Genomic DNA, 21591 nt, shown 5'->3' with positions numbered 1-21591 from the left:
CTTGTTAAGGAGATTGTGAAACGGTTAAGTATATATGTGAAAAATGATAATATACAACAGCAGATAGCCAATCTAACGTCATGTCACTAAGATGATAACAGCTTCCACTGAAAAAGAACCATCCGTCTGGACATACTGCTTCTGTAACTAAAGAAAGAAAAAACCCATAAAGATTTGTCCCAGTAGACATAGTTTAACTGCTCTGGAAACTGTAAATAAGGACAGATCCATCCTGTCAACATGGTTCAGCTGTTTCTGTAAATATGGATATGCATCCCTGGAAATATGGTTCAGCTGCTTCTGTAAATATTGATATGCATGACTATAAACCTGGTTCAGCTGCTTTTGTAAATATGGATATGCATGACTGTGAACATGGTTCAGCTACTTCTGTAAATATGGATATGCATGACTATAAACCTGGTTCAGCTGCTTCTGTAAATATGGATATGCATCCCTGTAAATATGGTTCAGCTGCTTCTGTAAATATGGATATGCATGTCTATAAACCTGGTTCAGCTGCTTCTGTAAATATGAATATGTATTCCTGTAAACATGGTTAAGCTGCTTCTGTAAATATGGATATGCATCTCTGTAAACATGGTTCAGCTGCTTCTGTAAATATGGATATGCATGCCTGTAAACATGGTTCAGCAGCTTCTGTAAAATATGCATGACTATAAACCTGCTTCAGCTGCCTCTGTAAATATGGATATGTCTCCCTGTAAACATGATATGTATCCCTGTAAACCAGGTTCAGCTGCTTCTGTAAATATGGAGATATATCCTATAAACATGCTTCAGCTGCTTCTGAAAACATGGAGATGTATCCCTGGAAACATGGTTCAGCTGCTTCTGTAAATATGGAGATGTATCCCTGTAAACATGGTTCAGTTGCTTCTGTAAATAACGGATGCACCCCTATAAACATGGTTCAGCTGCTTCTGTAAATATAAATATGCATGAATAAACCCGGTTCAGGTGCCTCAGTAAATATGGAGATGTCTCCCTGTAAACATGGGATTATCCCTGTAAACCTGGTTCGTCTGCTTCTGTAAGCATGGAGATTTATCTTGCCTCCTACAAGTTTCTTGCATTTCTATTGGTCAACAGACATCACGTGGAGACAAGATATATTCCATATCCTGCTAGTACATTTCAGATATGAATTTTGTTTTTAAAAAATGGCTGCCGCTTTGTTAATTTACAAAATATTAGATTATAGCATGTAAGTAAAGGGTAGTCGGCAAGATAAAATCGTAACACAGCTTGTTGGTGACAGGATACGGGATATACGCTGTCTCGAAAATCCATATCAGGCTCGAGCTTCGCTCTCGCCTGATATGGATTTCCTCGATAGCTTATATCCCGTATCCTGTCACCAACAAGTAGTGTAACTAATAATATCCCTATAAACATGGTCCAGCCTCTACAGTAAATATGGAGATGTATCCCTGTCAACATGGTTCAGCTGCTTCTGTAAATAAGGAAATCCATGACTATAAACCTGGTTCAGCTGCTTCTGTAAATATGGATATGCATGACTATAAACCTGGTTCAGCTGCTACTGTAAATATGGATATGCATGACTATAAACATGGCTCAGCTGCTTCTATAAATATAGATATGCATGACTATAAACCTGGTTCAGCTGCTTCTTTAAATATGGATATGCATGACTATAAACCTGGTTCAGCTGCTTCTGTAAATATAGATATGCACGACTATAAACCTGGTTAAGCTGCTTCTGTAAATACAGATATGCATGACTATAAACCTGGTTCAGCTGCTTCTGTAAATACGGTTATGCATGACTATAAACATGGTTCAGCTGCTTCTGTAAATATTGGTATGCAAGACTATAAACATGGTTCATCTGCTTCTGTAAATATGGATATGCATGACTATAAACCTGGTTCAGCGGCCTATGTAAATATGGAGATATATCCCTGTAAACATAGTTCTGCTGCTTCTATAAATATGGATATGCATGACTATAAACCTGGTTCAGCTGCCTCTGTAAATATGGAGATATATGCCTGTAAACATGGTTCAGCTTCTTCTGTAAGTATGTATTGTAGAAATATTATTAATGGATTCTTCTGGAATAGTGATTTATGAAGTTTTTATAAATTCCCAAGTGTATTTCTGTATTTCGTTATTACCTTGATTTTACACTTACAGCAAATTATTTGAGGAAAGAAACAAATCATCATGTTAGATGTAAATTTCAAGCGAATATGTTTACTGTTTATGAAGACATTAGACGCAGTTCTTACAATAACACCAATATCTAGACCTAGCCAGCAATAAAATGTTATGGAAAAGTAGAAATACCTTCATAGTTTCTTCCTCTGAAACCATCAGTACAACTGCATGTGTAATTGTCTGCACCCTCTACACATGTACCATTATTCTTACAAGGGCCTGTGCTACATCTGTCTAATTCTGTATTGTAGAAATATTATTAATGGATTCTTCTGGAATAGTGATTTATGAATTTTTATAAATTCCCAAGTATTTCTGTATTTCGTTATTACCTTGATTTTATACTTACAGCAAATTATTTGAGGAAAGAAACAAATCATCATGTTAGATGTAAATTTCAAGCGAATATGTTTACTGTTTATGAAGACATTAGACGCAATTCTTATAATAACACCAATATCTAGACCTAGCCAGCAATAAAATGTTACGGAAAAGTAGAAATACCTTCACAGTTTCTGCCTCTGAAACCATCAGTACAACTGCATGTGTAATTGTCTGCACCCTCTACACATGTACCATTATTCTTACAAGGGCTTGTGTTACATCTGTCTAATTCTGTATTGTAGAAATATCATTAATGGATTCTTCTGGAATAGTGATTTATGAATTTTTATAAATTCCCAAGTATTTCTGTATTTCGTTATTACCTTGATTTTACACTTACAGCAAATTATTTGAGGAAAGAAACAAATCATCATGTTAGATGTAAATTTCAAGCGAATATGTTTAATGTTTATGAAGACATTTGACACAATTCTTACATAATATGAAGTATCTAGATCTAGCCAGCAATAAAATGTTATGGAAATGTAGAAATACCTTCACAGTTTCTGCTGACCTCAAAATCAATAGAGTCATCTGCTGGTCATGGAAAACCTCCTATCAGCTTTCATGATCCTAGGTCCAAGGGTTCTTGGGTTATCATCCAGAAACCATTTAACTGTTCCTGGTCACTTTGACCATGACCTTTGAGCAACTGACTTCAAAATCAGTAGAGGTCATTTGCTGGTCATGATCAACCGCCCTGTCAACTTTCATGGTCCTAGGCCCAAGCGTTCTTGAGTTATCATCCAGAAACAAATTATTCTACGGACCAACTGACATACGGACTGACATACCGTCCGACCAACAGACCTACCGACCGACCGACATCTGCAAAACAATATATCCCACCTTCTTCGAAGGGGGTGGGGGGAAGATAATTACTGTAAGATAAGTTTCTAAAAAGAAGATTCTAAAGGTTTGCACTACAAATATGTAAGGAAAATTGATTAAGTCCTCTGTTATCTACTTTGTAATGAAAAAGCAATCTGAAGAAAAGTCTTGATAGAGGATCATAAAAGGACATCTGCATCAAACATTTCTCTTTTTTCACACTTTCTGTTTGACAAAGAGAATAAGGTACCAGAACCCCTTGATCCCAGGTGTTTAGACGCATCTGCAAAATTTGAACAGTTTATTAAAGAATCTTTTATACTTATGACAAACTGCTATATTGTGAGTGCTACCAAAACATGTTGAGAAAAACAAAACTTCTTTTCGGATTGAAGCTTCACACACAAACTAATAATCCACTTCCATAAGGTTACAAAGCAAGAAAATATCGGCAAAACTGATAAATGTTCCCGATGTATGCAGAAAAAACCCATAAAAGCAGAGTTCACTGACTGGGCACATATTCATCCTAGCAGTGAAGCTTCAAAAAAAAAGTTTCTTAAAAAAAAACAGGCAAGTAGCTGTTTGGAAAAGCACTAATAAGATATGTGAATTTTCCTCTTTGGAGTGTAGCCTGAATTTTCATTGAATATCAGCTAGAGGTTGCAAAAGAATACTTTGGACAAGGAAGGCACTATAGTACTGTTGAATATAGTTCTGTTGAATAATCAAAGGGAAATAACTCAGTAAAAAAACATCAGACAGAAAAACAAAAATAATATATGCATTTCTTGAGAGTGAAGCTTAGCTTCCTATGAAGTTTTACTCAATGCAAGTGAGTGATTGCTGATGAGTACTTCACACACAGCAAAATTATTGATTCTATAGAACACTTATCTTGATGAATCATTGGACAAGAACAGTGAAAAATCATTGGAGCAGAACACAAAGATTATAATTATGCCCATCTCCTTTTCCTGTTAAGTAATGCGTTATTCCAACCTGAGTGGTTTCTAAGAAATATTACAGACAAGAAATGATGGATGGACAGATAGACAGACGGACTGATGAATCAAGGAGCATAATAATTCACTTCCCTATAAGAATAAATCCTCAAGGTTACAACAAAAATTACTTCCCTTTTCAATATAAAATCAGGTTACAACAAAAATTACTTCCCTTTGCAATATAAAATCAAAAGGTTACAACAAAAAAAAATTCTTTCATTTTCCAGAATAACACCAAACTGTAACCTCCCTTTTCAGAAATAAAACCACAAGACAACAACCTTAATTCACTTACCTTTTCAGAATTAAACTTCAAGCATACAACTTAAATTAATTTTCCTTCTCAAGAATAAAACTCCATGGTTACAATCTCAACTATTTTCCTTCTCTCTCCATAAAAATCTCACAGCTCACCTAAAAATTCATTTACCTCTGTGGAAATCAACATATTGCTTATCATTTAAATTCTTTTCAATTGTCTTGTGTCAGAAAATCATTTTATGTTGTATGTCTGAAACATACGTATCTAATTTCATTTTCTGAACAATCAGGCATTTTAATTAATTCTTTCTAACAAACACAACACAGTCCATATCTGCTAATATTACCATTACATTTTTCGAAATATGCACTTACCACCCGATTCCGAGTCTGATGAACCTTTATCTTTGTTTGAGTCTGATGAACTTTTAACTTTGTTTGGGTCTGATGAACCTTTATCTTTCTTTGAGTCTGATGAACCTTTATCTTTCTTTGAGTCTGATGAACCTTTATCTTTCTCTGAGTCTGATGAACTTTTACCTTTCTTTGAGTCTGATGAACCTTTATCTTTCTTTGAGTCTGATGAACTTTTATCTTTCTTTGAATCTGATGAACTTTTATCTTTCTTTGAGTCTGATGAACCTTTATCTTTCTTTGAGTCTGATGAACCTTTATCTTTCTTTGAGTCTGATGAACCTTTATCTTTCTCTGAGTCTGATGAACCTTTATCCGATTCTCAGTCGCTTGTTACACTTCGAGCCCCAGGTTGACCCAGCACATGTCTGTAAAACATTTGCACATAAAAAGTTATTTGACCAAACTGTCATTTTCTACATACATTCAGTTTAACATAAAATTAGAATTTTAATTCAGACGATTCTTTGTAAAAATATTTTGAGAAACAGCGAGACTAACAGAGCAATGGATGAACACAAAATAAAAAGAACATCAACTTACATCTTAAGATGCAAATAGTAAATGATGACTGAAACTGGCAATTTCACATACCAAAAAATGTCATGATAAATGAAATATTTGCTTCATTAAAATTAAGATATTTTTCTCGCTTTTACACGTTGTGTCTGGAACAAGAAATAAATATTTCTTTAAATTTTCTTAAATTTTACAAACTTATTTGTTGGAAATAAGGAGCCAGAGTAAACAGACTTTAGAAGTCTGGCAACAAGGCTTGTAACAAGCAACAAAATCAGATTCATCAAAGAGAATACACATGCTGGTACTTACCTAGAAATTCTTCTTCCGTGTGGACACTGAAGTATAGCATAATATAAGACTTTTTAGCACATTTGAATCATGTAATAGATCAATGCATAATTTAAAATAAAGTGTCTTAGTTAGTCAGTGGTGAACGGCTGAAAATATTTCTAAGGTTTCAATATATTCTTAGAATTCGATAAGTCATTTATTTTAGTACAAAACACCATATGACAATGTAAGTACTTCATTCATTAAGCATATTGTAGAAATATACCTCTGTGTTTGAAGCACATCCAGGAATGTGCTTGGCATTTGCAACACTCTCAGGTCCTGTTAGACAGGTTAAAGCACATGCTAAGAATATAACCTGAAATATAAATAACAATATACGAAGCAAACAGAACAAGCAAATTTTAGGTAAATGGTATTCCCCATAATTTATGATAAAGTTTTACCCTTTTAAATGCATTGTCTGCAGGGAAAAAGCACTTGCATGCAGCTTAATTTTGGACATAATGAAAGCTACCGATTTTACAGAGTTTACTTGCAATTTTTCATTGTTAACCAAATTGTTGATCGAAAACAATTTCCTATATTTAGTAAACACGTCTTTGACGCACGCTAACTAAACTGAAATCGAAAACATTATTCGCTTTAAAAGCCTATTATTTAGTTGGTTTGTTTTGCTTACCTCATTTCTAACTTAAATAATCATAAGACAAGGTAATCAGTAACACTAACGGATGCTCCTCGAAACAAATATCAGAAATGGTGGGGGGAGCAATTCAAAAATAGGGTCATATAGTTATGGTTCTTATTTATTGCACTTCCTCTCAAAGACCTTAATAAATGTGTTAAGTATAAGTCAATCCTTTATATAGTTTCCAAGTTATTCTCCAGACAATCTTTCATACAAGGGAGATAATAAAAATTGGGTGGTCTAGAGTTATTGTTTGTATGTACTGCACTCCCCTTCAATGTGTTCTTAAAAGAAGTTAAAATTTGAAGAAAGCCTCTCTTATAGTTAAAGAGAGAATTGCTCTGGACAAACTTTTTAACATAAAGTTTTGTTATAAGGTGGTGATTATATTGTTTGAAAACAACAGGAATGACCACTTAAAAACAAAGATTTGTGTGGTAATGGAATGAATACAATGGACTTCTTTTGTCTTAGCCCACACCCGAGGTATTAGTGAAGAAAATGCCTAATACCACTTCATGTTAATATGTGACAAATATAAGGCTGTTCGCAAACGTTACATTCCTGAGTTTTATATACGTCGTTCGAACATGTTTAAACTGGTGACTTTATTTAAACTTAGCGACCAGGTTATGGTTTCAAAAATAATGTTGTTTATAAGTTGTGCTTTGAAAATACGAGAAAATATTTTACGACAATCTGGATGAAGTTGTATTTGTTCTGCATCTAATATTTGCAATTTGTATTATGGTAGTTGTACATCTACCCTCATTAAATTTTAATTGTTTTTTCCTTTTAATATTCAAATTATATTGATGTCAGTATTTGGTATGATAAAATTGTTGACATGATATATGTATATATGTACTCTGTGTATGGATGATGAACTATGTTTAAATCCAAAATGATAATAAACTTTCTGTTCTGTTCTGTTCTGTTCCTAATGTGAAGAGCGTCAATAGACAAATCTATATAAACTATACATGAAAAGTAGCACAAAGAAAACATGTGAAAATATCATGTCAGTTGTATGAAGGCAGCTGTTTGCCTATATACTATTCTATTATTTGAAAAATGAATCTGTACTAGTCGTGCAGAGCTGTCTGTCTCCAAATAATGTTGGGATTGGGGAGGCAGATATTCTAAACATAAGTTTATATACATTTTTTATTTGACCAGTTTCTAATGACTACATGTTTATTGAATGCAAATTCAGTGTAGCATTGAGAAAAGTGCTGCATCATCATCATATAACTCTGTAAGATTGAATTTTGATAAATCAATGTTCAATTATTGATTCATTCTCTGATAATTGTTCATTAATCAAATTATATTTTATATTATATATAAAACACAACTTACAGCACAATATAATATCAGTTTCATAGTTGATTACAAAGTGAACAATCAGTCTGGCTTTAGGATATCTGTAAAAAGATGTATTGCTGAAAATAGAAAGCAATATACTGTTAAAATCATTTTTCTTCATAAAGGTATATTGAAGGGAATCATGAACAGAAGGATTTTTGACATAAAGGTATTTCTTCCTGTATAATTCATGATATGAAAGTTTCACAATTTTGCTAACTGCTAACAGTCAAGTCATAGTTAAGGATAATTGCGGAAAAACTGCTACAGAATACAATTCTAGTATATTGGCATTCTTAATTCATAAATGTAGTAATACAAGTAACAACTGAAAATGGAAATTCCACGAAAAAAAAGGTTTTAAAACTTTGCATCAAGACAAAAGGTTCTGTTTAAAAATAAGGTCATTATTACTTGTTACAGGTGTTTCCAACAAGAGAAAAAAAATCATTGAGGAAAGCATACACACTTTATTTTGCTGTTGGATTTAACGTCACACCAACAAAAGCCCCTCCATGCATTATTTCATCACAGGCCGGCTACTGACGAGAACCAATAACCTTCCATAAGCCAGCTGGATGGCTTTCCAACACGAGGAAGTCATCAAGCTGTCTTATGTGGTTAGTTAAAGCCCTTCTGTTTTCATTAGCACAGTTTGGGGCTAATGCCTTTCACAGTATGGTTCCAGTAAACAGGGTTTATTGCGATAATTCAGTCTACCTTAAAACTGTACCAGTAAATGAGAAGAGGGAACAGTGTACATGTATCTATCTTACCATCAAACTTTTACTTAAATATTAAGTGAAAACTTTATATGTATTGGCACTTTTTGTTATTATATGAAAGGAAAAAAAATGTTTTTGTCCAAGTTTATTTGGAAATATTTCACAATTTTAACATGTTTTTGGAAGAAAAGAATGTTTTTTCTTATTTATTTCTTTAAATTATTATAGTTCTATCTGTTTAAACTAACAACTTTAATCTCCAAAAAAGGATGCTTTTTTAAGTCTTGACATTATTCAGAGTGAATTTTAATAAAAATCTGGTTATGTTTGTTTGAGTTGTGCACAAATTCAAAATGGATTTTTTAAGAAAAAATGTGAGGTCCACACATCTATTATTTTTTTTTTTTTTGGACTGCTGTCTGAATATTTTGAAGAACTTTGTCTAGGAAACCTCACGTGCATTAAATTTATGAAAAAAGGTACATTCTATGCAACCGATGATGTTTTGTTGGTTTGTTAGTTTGTTTTAGGTTTAACGCCGTTTTTCAACAGTATTTCAGTCATGTAACGGCAGACAGACAGTGAACCTAACCAGTGTTCCTTGATTCTGTACCATTACAAACATGTTCTCCGCAATTAATGCCAACTTCCCCAATTGAATCAGAGGTGGAGGACGAATGATTTCAGACACAATGCTTTTATCAAGTCATCACGGAGAACATATGCCCCGCCCGGGGATCGAACTCACGACCCCGCGATCCGTAGACCAACGCTCCACCTACTGAGCTCAGCAGACGGGCAAAACTATAATTAAGAAATATTTTATAGCAAAAGAATGTTTAACATTTATGCAGGATCGGCGGTTATACTTCTGGAGTAATAATTTCACAAGAGCGCAACCCAAGTGAAATTATTTGTACAACGTATTACCGCCCGAGTGTATAAATAGTGTTAAAATACTGTTTTGGTATAAATTATTTTGATTCTAATATGCCCTTAATCTAAAACAGTAGATAAATCATAGTAGCGCTCTTTCTTGGGTGCAACAAAAACATTGACGTCAGCACATGTTAACGTGACTTCATTTTAGCGTAAGACTGCTTTAACAGAGAAAAGCATATATTTTATATTATACCACATTGATATACCACTCTTTTATATATGAGCATATTGGAATGTTGAAGCTAACATTTGGCATATAATAAAACATGATAATTTGAATTTATCATATTAAAATAATGTTATATTCAAATAATGGTGATTGCGTTATTTTTCTTTTTCTTTTTTTTTTTTGTATTAAGTGTATATATTAGATCACCTTCAATTGTATGACTTCTTTATTATGAAATTGTCAATAAAACAATAAAACAAAATTTCCAGTTTAAAAGACCTGTGGTTTATATAACAGTAACAATTATTATCATTATCAATATTATTTGTAATTATTATCATTTTACATTCACTGAAGAAAAATTGATTTTGTCACAAAATTTCAGCCTCTGTCATCTTTTACAGAAAGAAAAGTGACTGTCAGCCATTATCACAAATTTTAAAGGCCAGGGCCTCAATGAAACAATAAAAAGCCTGTCTTCGCCTGGTGAACAAAGTGCTAAAAATATTTATGTACATTCCAAAAGCATTCTATATAGGAAGAAATAAAAAATATTTGGTACTTTTACACAGTTTTGATGTCATCTAATTACACTTTTAAATTGATAGGTATATTGTAACAAGTCCAAGTCTGATAAAAATGAAAATAGAGGAATTTAGAGAGAGAGAGAGAGAGAGAGAGAGAGAGAGAGAGAGAGTAGCTTTTTCAAAGGAATTTCCTTTGATTTTTTATTTCTTTTTATTTATTTCTTTTAATTTTTTGTGAACTCTTTTTAAAGAAGACAGAAGGAAATTTTAGGAATTTAAGGGCATACACTATGCATTAAAATATGCCAAAGAATGCCCGCGCAGCATTTATGTAGAATTTATTTTTTTTTAGGGGCATGCCCCTATGCCTACACACTGTTTTTTGCAAAGATAATATTATTTCATTCTTCATGGTGTCATTTTAATCAGGCATGCAAACTTATTTCATGTTAGATAATTATATTTTATTATATTAAATAGATTGTTACTGACTAAAAGGTATTTTGTCTCCAATTTCATTTATTTATCTTTTGCCACTGAAATTATTTTCAAGTAAAATGTTATTTTGAATGCTACACAAGTTTAATCTTCATTGAAAATCAGTTTGACAACTTTAATGTTAAAATACTAGTATATAAACCAGCAGGTTTAATAAAAAGATAACATTTTCCTGAACCTTAACAGTGTTGAATTCCTGCAAAAAAAGAACAAAATTACTTTAGCCATTAATATGGAACGTTGAAGAAAGAAAACAAGAAATGAAAACTTACCTTTAAAAAGATATTGAAGACAGATATAATTTCTGTTGCTAGGAGACAATCCTAAAATATTGTAAGACACACCGTTTATCCTAAGTAAAATATAAATTTAAAGAAATTTATTAGAAGTATATTCTTGAATTTACCAAAGATAATACGAATTCTGCGTCCGACTGCAATGGTAGCAAGTAGTGAAATGCTCCTTTGCATGTTCTTAATATTTGTTCAAATACAGACTTTCCCGATAAAATTTGCATCAAACCTAGACAATAACATAACAAACAACAACACCTGGCGATGTCTCATGGTCGCACACACCGTTATTGGACAAGGACAGACAACAACGCAGAATCTTTACAGTCACTATAGATTTTATATGGAAAGCGAGCGAGTTGGGTTTTACAGCGAATCGACACAAAAAAGTCATATATCGCCCATCTTATTAATTATATGTTTCTTTTCGTACAAACAACATTTTTGTTATTATACTGAGGACACTTTCTCCTTTTCTCGAGATTTTATGTGCAATCTCACATTATTCACACAAAAAAACATGAGCAAAATGGCATCAGAATTTCAAAAAGAACATGAAATTATAGCTAACAGTAAAAATCAAAACTGAGTCTGCACCACAATACAATTTTTCACTTGATTTAACAATGTTTTAAGTAAGAACCTAGAACTGTATATTTATTGGAAGGCAAATTACAATTGGAAATGAGCAGGTTTTTTTTGGCTGTTCTATTTACATGTGGAAAAGATCCATAACCTGACATTTATTTTGGTTTTCAGGGACTCATGGAAAGTAGTCACCACATAGTTTTGTTTGTTTGTTTTGCGTTTAACACCAATTTTAAACAGTATTTCAACTTAGTTTTGTAGCAAGCTACTGTTATAATATAGACATAAGCATTAAATGCTATCATACACATCTATACAGGTATAAACCATATTGGAACTTCTTGCAAATGATCCGAGACTGGCTAACATGGAGTCACGGATACTTTTGCAATAAGTCCCAACGTGTTCTTTGATTTGCAAATAGTCCGAATGTGGCTTATACCTATCAAACCCCACAAAAAATACTTCTCATTTTTTCAAAAAAATGATTAATAGGGTTTAACTGCTTGTGTAAACTGGAGTTAAGTGATTCTATCAAAGTTCCCCCAGTGCCTGAAAAAGTATCTGAAGGTGCAGCGGGATCTTCCTTCATCTTGGATGTCAATGGAGGAGCTCATTGAATAATTACTGCTAGACTGGCATCAGAGTCCTTTAAAATAAATATCTCTGCCATAAAATCCTCTCAAAAAGCATTTTCTGAAGAAAAAAAATATACAATATCTCGTAATCTTATCTAAAATCTGTTGAGGTCAGCCGAAAGAAAAATGGGTATTCTTAGAAAAGTTCTATGTTATTATGAAGAAAGAAATAAGTTTTATTAAAAATTACTTGATCAAAATGGACTTAGTAAGTCTAAATTACTGCATGAAGTCATCACATCCATAGTTTGTAAGTCTAAATTACTGCATGAAGCCATCACAACCATAGTCTGTAAGTCTAAATTACTGCATGAAGCCATCACAACCATAGTCTGTAAGTCTAAATTACTGCATGAAGTTATAAAAACCATAGTTTGTAAGTCTAAATTACTGCATGAAGTCATCACAACCATAGTTTGTAAGTCTAAATTACTGCATGAAGTCATCACTACCATAGTTTGTATTGTAAGTCTAAATTACTGCATGAAGTCATCACTAACATAGTTTTACCATGAAATGAAACTTTATTTTCAAGATGAAATTAATATGGCCTAGATCTTCAAACTTCAAATAGACGGTCTACAGGAAATACCAGGTCCTGAATCACTGACTCCATTGTCTAAAGCAGATAAAACTATGAGGGAAGACGGCATATCTCCGAGTAAACATAAGGCAGCGAGTGAGTGTAATGCTGTGAAACAAGTAAATTTTCACTTAACATTGGATACTCCTCAATAGAATACTCAAGAGGTATCAAAACTACTAATTTTCCTATTTTATATCATTTAATGACCAGGGTATCATCAGTACTAGCTCTGTCATGTTCCAATAACTGTATCTTGTACTGTCGTCACAACGACTGCATGCTTTGTTTTGTACTAAGAAGACTTTCTTAGTAGCTATAGCTTTTTGAACGGGGGTAGGGAGAGGGGAAAGTCCACAGTACCAATACAGACATTATTTTCCCTACAGATAGGCACCCAGGATAGAACCACAGATATTCTTGCATGACAACCAAGCAACTAGTGATACAACATCAGTGGCCTTAACCACTCGGCAACTAAGACCATTGCTCCTGGTTCAACCCATGGTCAGGCAGCTTACTTTTCACTTTGTAAGATACATTTGTATATACAAAACTACATTTGATATTCAAATCAAGTTTATTGATCAAAGGTATGTCTGCTTCATATTATTGACTTCTTATATAGATCAATATAATACACCATGAGTAATAACTATTAATCACATTACACAGCAACATTTTCATATATTCTGTTAGTTTTTTTGAAAGAACAAAAAGACTGACCCATTACAGTAAAGAGTTAGACCCCTCAATTGGAAATGTGTACATGTGTAATTCATAACTTTTATGAAATCTTGTAATCTCCCTTTAATACAGAAGTGTTAAAAAAGTGAATTATTTATTTTAATTTCAATATAATTTCACATTGTACATTTGCATTTTATATACATAATTTATTGTAGGAGAAATATAGGCAGGTTTTACTTCTGCTCAAAGGTTATTTTTGAATGAAGTGAGCAAAATTTAAAACAGTCCCACAGGACTCGACCTTAATTTTTCAATTTTAGGGTTAGAATTCTGTCTCAATAAATCTTTTTACTCGAGACACCCTAGAAAAAATGATATTCGCAGTTATATTTTGTGTTTTATAATAGTTTACCAATAGTTTGAAAAGTGATCAAAAGTGATGGTATCATGAATTCTATGCAAACGTTTAGGACAGTGGTCATCACTGAAATTTGTCTCTACTTGAGCTTGAGGAAATATCATGAATTATACAAAAATTATTTTAAAAAATACGGCACGGTAAAAGTTGTTTAAATTTTGCAAACAAGTCTCTCGATGGATACATTATATTGCTGTAACATTGTTTTGAATATTTGAAATATTATCCAGCTTAAATACCATAAAAAATCTTATAATATTCATAATAATACCCGGAGATGTATGCCTTCTGTTTGACCCTTGAAGATTAAATGCCTTAATCAATCCAGTCGTCACTTAGCATGATATGAGCCGCACCATGAGAAAACCAACATAGTGGCTTTGCGACCAGCATGGATCCAGACCAGCCTGCGCATCCGCGCAGTCTGGTCAGGATCCATGCTGTTCGCAACGGTTTCTTAATTACAATAGCTTTAAAAGCGAACACTGTTACCGACCAGACTGCGCGATGCGCAGGTGTCTGGATCTGGTTTTGGTCGCAAAGCCACTATGTTGGTTTTCTCATGGCACGGCTCATATGATTAATTTGCGTTCCATGGGTTCTTCTGGTCGAGAGAATGCAGTCTAATTCCATATATATACATATACATTATTGTGAAGTTTACAAAAGGCGTCGAACATTGCACAGGTAGCCACATCAACCACTGAAAGAAAGTGTCGTTTTGATAACGTTTGTCCATCGCTGAAGGTCTGCTATTGAGCGAAAGTAAGTACATTTGTAATTTATTTAATCACTTCAATCATATTAGTAAAAATTTAGTTCCCATGATGCCGTGTTATTTAAAACTATATTAATATTCATTCTGAAATTACTATTTAAATCAATCTACATTCCTCTCAAAGCTGATAAGAATTGTGATTCAAGAAACTGAAAATTCTTAAGTGATTTGCAGTAAGCATTTATAGATCGAACTGTTTTAGTGGATTGTTTTGATTTTATGCTACCCGTGAAAAGGGCTTTATAAGAGCCGAAACTCCTTGAGTTTATCATTAAACTTACACTGTTTGAACATATTTTTCTGATTCTCTGATATAATGTTTTATGTTATTGCATCCTTCTGGGATCCAATGTGTTTTAAAACATTTCGCTGGTGTTTTTTGGGGTTTTTTTTTCCAACAAATATTTTGACTTTCTCTCTTATATATACATGTACTTCTCACTTACACATAATTTGATTTTCTCACTTAAATATATATCTCACTTAATCTGAGAAAATAAAGAAAAGAAACATCAACGAAATGCCTTTCAAACATACTGGATCTCAGAAGAATAAAAAAACACACACATATACACACATATTTTGCAGTTTGTTTGTTTTTTTAAAAATTGATAATAACAAAATATTTTTCTGAGAAAGCGTTTTTTTTTAAATTTATTTCTTAACTGATGCGATAAGTACTTTTATCCATTAATTCAACCCAACCTTTTATTGGCAAAATCATACCCCTACATAACAAATCTTAAAAGGTACCGGAGATTGAACTTTTTTATCAGAATATCAGAAAGTATACTAAAATTAAAACTCAAGATTAATAACAAATGAGTATATAAATTGTACGCTTTCCTGAAAAATTGAAAACGGATGATACACTTCTTCAGTGTTGTAACGTTTTGGCTCAAACCTATTGCTGCAAAATAGTGAATTTAAAATTATTACAAGTTTACATAGGGTAGTAGTCAAAATCTGCAAATCGGTTCTAAATGTTTGTTTTTATATATTTTACACGAGCAATATTTGTTTTATATGTCTTACTGTTTGTTACCATTGCGCATGTTAAAGACCCACCACAGAATAACTGTATTATTTTTGTGTTTCATGATGGTAATTATACTTAATATGCATGAAAAAATGCATACTGACAGTGATATATAATAGGCTTAGAAAATTTATTTGATATTTAACCATTGTATTGAATTAATATAGCAGTATACACAGTACTTTTGGTCTTAGTAACGTTTAGACCACACTTTGTTCCTATAGTGTAGTTATTTATCTATGGATTTGAGAAGTTGACTGAATAAGTAAGCAGAGGGGAGGTCATTTTGGTCTTGGTTGGTCTTTAATTGAGAATTAATCTAATCAGCACTGTACTGTGAATGTGAACGTAGATGGGCTAAAAAGCGATGGTTTGGGCACAATAAACTAACAGATGTGGGCTGAGCGCGAAACTATTGTAAGTGTATATAGATAAAGAACAAGATACAATAGTTTCGCGCTCAGCCCTCGAGATGTCATTACACTAGTCCACGTGGATTTCATACGTTTTAATATGACTACTTAAATTTCATTTTTCCCAACTTTGGCGATTTTGCTGGTAAAGAAAGGGTATAGTACAGTTGTAATCGATTCTTCATTGTCTGTGTAGAATGCTTGATAACAAGAGTGGCACCCCTTCGCCTCAACTAGCTCAGTTCTTTACTTATATAGTCGACTTGGCTACATAATGTGGAAATTTTATGTACTGTTATTTTACCCTACAGCATAAGCTTGCAGTCCTCAGACATATATGTACTTTATTCTGGTAGAAAGAAACATTACATTAAATATTCTACCGTAGTACATGTCTGCATAACCTCGATTCTTATTTAAAAATTATGTTTGCTTTCTTTTAGTGCGTGTAAGAATACCATTCAATACGTCCTTGTAAAGTGAAACAAACCTACAAATATGTTACGTCTACATCCGCAACATAGCAGACGATATCACAGAATCAAAGAATTGGAGCAGAAAAACAACCCTAGTCTATAAACTGCTTTACACATGTAAGTACATTTACATTTTCAGCTAGGCATTTAATACCTTTTTGTTTGGTTTTCGGTTTAACGCCGTTCTGAGCAGCATTTCATTTCTGATACTATACTTTGGAAAGCGAGTCCCTGGATTCTTAACCAGTACTAACCCGTTCACCGCAAGTAAATTACAACTTTTCCACATGAATCAGAGGCGAAAGACAAACGATTACAAATACAATATTACTATGATATCACCATGGAGAATAATCGCCTCGCCTTGCGATTCGCAGATATGCCCTGTCGGTATTGAGCTATGCGGGCTGGTCACCAGACGAATAGAGATTCTTAAAATATTCGGTGTTAGTTTAAACATATTTATTCCCAAAATAGAGTACATATACTGGTACAAATTGCATACAGTGGTGAAAGCAAAACAGGAAAGGATAAGAATGAAAGACAAGTCTTATAGAATTCTTCTCCTTTATATTCGGTGTTGATATAAGCATGCTAAAATACCTGTTATAGTATGGTGGCTGATTTCTGCCATCTCGTTCTGGCGTGTTGGCGCGTTTGCAGGGCGCCAGAACGCCAGGACGCCAGGACGACAATTATACGCGCCAAGACGACAAACAAGGCATTTGTCGTTCTGGCGGGGGCGCCAACACGCTAAATTGGGAAGTTGTCGTCCTGGCGTTCTGGCGTCTTGGCGCGTTTGCAGGGCGCCAAGACGCCAGAACGCCAGGACGACAATTATACGCGCCAAGACGACAAAATCCATATTTGTCGTTTTGGCGCGTTCACTTGTCGTCTTGGCGTGTTGGCGTCTTGGCACCCCCGCCAACGCGCGAACACGCCAAGACGACAAATGAACGCGCCAAAACGACAAATATGGATTTTGTCGTCTTGGCGCGTATAATTGTCGTCCTGGCGTTCTGGCGTCTTGGCGCGTTTGCAGGGCGTCCTGGCGTCCTGGCGGTCTGGCGCCCTGCAAACGCGCCAACACGCCAGAACGAGATGGCAGAAATCAGCCACCATAGTTTTGCGAATGCAATCGTACGAAAACTCACGTCTTGTCTATTTCTAGATTGAATTCCATCTATCTGTTATGATGCAATTAGACTGAAGGCTTTCCCTTACGAAGACCTTTTGTTCAATGACTATAAACATCTAGATAATTATTGAGCCGACCATGAGAAAACCAACATAGTGCATTTGCGACCAGCATGGATCCAGACCAGCCTGCGCATCCGCGCAGTCTGGTCAGGATCCATACTTTTCGCTAATGGTTTCTCTAATTGCAAAATGGTTTGAAAGCGAACAGTATGGATCCTGACCAGACTGCGCGGGTGCTCAGGCTGGTCTGGATCCATGCTGGTCGCAAATGCACTATGTTGGTTTTCTCATGGTGCGGCTCAATTGTACTAATTTCCTACTAAGATGTATGAGTTCTGTTAGGATGATTAAAACGATCAATATTATAATCAACAATTATTTGAAATGATGGATTTAGGAAAGGTCCGTCCAAATCGCTAGTGAGAGTGCAGATCTATAAAACAATTTTTCTTGACTTCAAACTCTGGCGAGGTATATGATTTGGCAGCAGAAAATGTGGAAAATGTGTCTTACCGCTAATTGTTGAGATGTTGGCATTTACTTGCAAAGATTAGAACTGGCACTGAAACCAGGAACACTAGTTGAGTTAACAGTCCCCCGCAACATTACTGAAATGTTATTGAGAAACGGCTCCTAACCCCAATACAAAATGCAAACCATACAGATAAAAGGGAAACCCTGTTATAAAGGATGTGACTGTATAAAAATTAAAATGAAAGTGTAGATATAATATACAGGAGAACACTAGCACTTGTAGGATCAATTTCGAATACATTGCAACATCTCTAGTACAAACACAACTTAAAAGGCTTAAATGTGTTTGTTGTAAATGGGTCGTTCTATACAGGTATATCTTTTTGTCACAAAAACATATGTCTCCTCACTATGTAATCTAGGGATGGAAGAGGGGCCTTCTAGTTTAATTTAAGCTATTCAAAATGGCGATGGAACCTTTAATTAATAAACATATCTACAGATAATGGATGAATCTTCAAAGTGTAAAGATGACACATTATGGATAGTTATATACAATCATTCATTAGCTATATAAGGTTAACACTTCAAAGTGTGTTATACGGTCAAGTGGGTGTTCTATATTAATATTTAGCGTTATCATACTTCTAGTCCTATGGCATCATGGAGTTCATTCAATTTAGTTGTATAATAGAATCCCGCTATAGCTGATGCTAGTGGACATGAAGAGAGTTGCTTATGTCATTACCATTACTTTTCAAGAAATGCCTGACGGCTAATTAGTCTAAAATATTTTGAAAAAAATCTGTTTTGAATTTTCAGACTGAGAAGAACGTTACAGACAATCAGATGTGTTTCTGGCTTTACCGTTCTTGTTATATGTTTTGAACGTTTTTATTTATATATTTTATTAGCATGAATTTTAAACGGTTTCTAGTTTGTACTACATTTTGTACTACATTTTGAACAGAAATCAAAGAAATGTAACCAAAATATAAGAAAAGATGACAAGTTTAGACCAATTTATCGAATATCAAATTCACCTGTATATAGGTCGAATAGTTTTGCCTGTATTGCTAGTTTTTGGAACAATCGGCAATGTCATAACTGTAGTAGTTTTAGGAAAACCAAAGAATCGAAATTCTGTTACGGCACGATTTCTATTGACACTGGCTGTATACGATATCATGGCACTTTGGATGTCAATACCAAACCATTGGCTGATGTCAATGTACAATATACATCTCAGGAATTCTTCAGATGTAGTTTGTAAAATTCATTTATTTTTGACATATGTGTCAGGGCAGTTGTCTGCGATGACTATTGTTGCCATTTCAGTAGAGAGGTTTGTCTGCACAATATTTCCATACAAGGCAAAACTTATTTGCTCGCTAAAGAATGCAAATATTGCAATTGCAACAATTATATTAGGAAACACTGTATTGAGCACATACCTGTTTTACGGAATAGGTATTACAGAAACGGGTGAATGTACTCGGAAGGAAGAAATTTTCATGATCTTGGGTTGGAAAATCTGGCAACTGACACATCTTTTCCATGTCAGTTTTTTTCTTCCGTTACTAGTTGTAGTAACGAATGTCTGTATTATCGTAAAATTACTCAAAGGAAAATGCATATCTGGGAAGGATAAAGTTGTCAGGAATACAAACCTCAGAAATTCAGTTTTAAGTAAGAAGTCTGTAAAAATCACAGTTACTCTTGTAATTGTGAACATATCATTTCTTGTTAGTTTAATACCAGTAGGGGTATTCAACGTCCTGTATAATGGTAGACAATGGGAACATGGAAATACTCATCACGATGCTGTCATTATGTTATTTTGGTCTCTTTCGGTTGTATTTGTCCACACAAATAACGCAATCAACTTCGTACTTTATGTTCTGAGTGGGTCGAAATTTAGGAAAGAAGTCAGTGGTTTATTCTGTGCCAGACAAAGCCAGGCTTGATATCAACTGACCCTACACAATCTTATCCAAGTCGATGTAAATATGTAGTCTGTATATAGGTTAAGTGTGGTGTTCTATTATTTCACTGATGTAAGAGCTAAATTCTTAAATTTTGTGTTTGTACAGCATACAAAGGCCTTTCACACAATCCGAAGAGTGGTGCAATAAACTAGTCAACAAAGACGTCTTAAATGTTTCTTATTTTGGAAGATAATAATACATCTGCTACAAATGAATTGTAATACTGAATTATATTTGCTTGGTGGTAATTCTTTTAGTAAGGGGTTTGCATCCTGACCAATATCAACGATTTATGCATAATGTAAAATTTGTTTTTGGACATTTTGATTAATCAGTCTAATTCATTTTTTTAATCTATAAAAGTATGTTCGCATTAAAAATCAGTGTATTAATATTAGTTTTCAACATGACGTCAGTCTTCGATAACGCAAAAAAAGTAGATTTAACCGAGACATGTTGATATTAGAATTTTACTGGAAATCATAAAACAATCTATTTTTAGAAGTATAATGCCTTACCCAGCTGTTGAAGTTAGTGCTCATTGGTTATTAGCTATATCTCTATCTCTTATTTTATACTACAGTTCAAAAGTTTCTGTCGGTGTTGTCCCAGTACTTGCACTATCCGATGTTTTGCTCAGATTTCTAGATGTTGTTGTGACGTCATCTTTTGTAGAACAGATACAAAGCAAACGAATAACCAATTGACGTTGAATAGACTCAAATGCTATAAACTATATTTCTGATTCGAAGTGACTTTCTACAGAAGATTTTTTTTTATTTGCACTTATTAACGATTTTATATTTAAGACGCTAAACCCATACTATGATTATCAAACAGCCTCTATTTTTATACTATGTGACGTCATTCTATTTTTTATAACTTCGGTTGCTAGTGGATATGTAACTGGTTATAACGGTAACAGTTATACTAAATTTCATTTTACTCAACTAAAGTAAAGTTTACTAAATTATTTATTTAAAGAGATACGACAGAATTACATTTGAAAATAACCATCTTTTTTTTTATAATTACGTTTATAGCACTGATGATTTGCCACATAAAGCTAATTGTTTGTGTCAGAATGACCACAAATATAGACACTTTTGCCATTTAATGTACACATATTCAAAAAAGTCATTTTTTCTCTTCAAATTTCATCTTTCGCGTTTCAA

At 33.7% G+C, this 21591-nt stretch overlaps 1 protein-coding gene across 1 annotated transcript; it reads right to left on the bottom strand.

Moving 5' to 3' along the window:
• Positions 1-1994: 1994 nt before the first annotated feature.
• LOC123529762 (delta-like protein C) lies at positions 1995-17388 on the bottom strand. Its single transcript, XM_053520839.1, has 8 exons — positions 17358-17388; positions 12950-13048; positions 6601-6611; positions 6184-6276; positions 5067-5370; positions 2713-2823; positions 2338-2448; positions 1995-2062 (listed from the first exon to the last, which is right to left on the bottom strand). The coding sequence occupies exons 1-8, from the start codon at positions 17386-17388 to the stop codon at positions 1995-1997; spliced, it is 828 nt and encodes a 275-aa protein (XP_053376814.1).
• Positions 17389-21591: the final 4203 nt, after the last annotated feature.

The sequence above is a fragment of the Mercenaria mercenaria genome, chromosome 13 (assembly GCF_021730395.1).
Source record: "Mercenaria mercenaria strain notata chromosome 13, MADL_Memer_1, whole genome shotgun sequence".
Lineage (NCBI taxonomy): Eukaryota > Metazoa > Mollusca > Bivalvia > Venerida > Veneridae > Mercenaria > Mercenaria mercenaria.
Note: the sequence above shows the minus strand (reverse complement) of the source record. Positions and strands in the feature narration are given on the sequence as shown.

What these genes read in the sequence shown, in the direction of transcription:
- LOC123529762 (XM_053520839.1), bottom strand. Translation starts at nt 17,388, where the DNA reads ATGGCAGAAATCAGCCACCATACTATAACAG. An exon ending in GATGTGCTTCAAACACAGAG is followed by an intron (nt 5,371 to 6,183) that starts GTATATTTCTAC and finishes TCAGACTCAAAG; the next exon opens with AAAGATAAAGGTTCATCAGA. An exon ending in CAGAGGCAGAAACTGTGAAG is followed by an intron (nt 2,449 to 2,712) that starts GTATTTCTACTT and finishes TCTACAATACAG; the next exon opens with AATTAGACAGATGTAGCACA.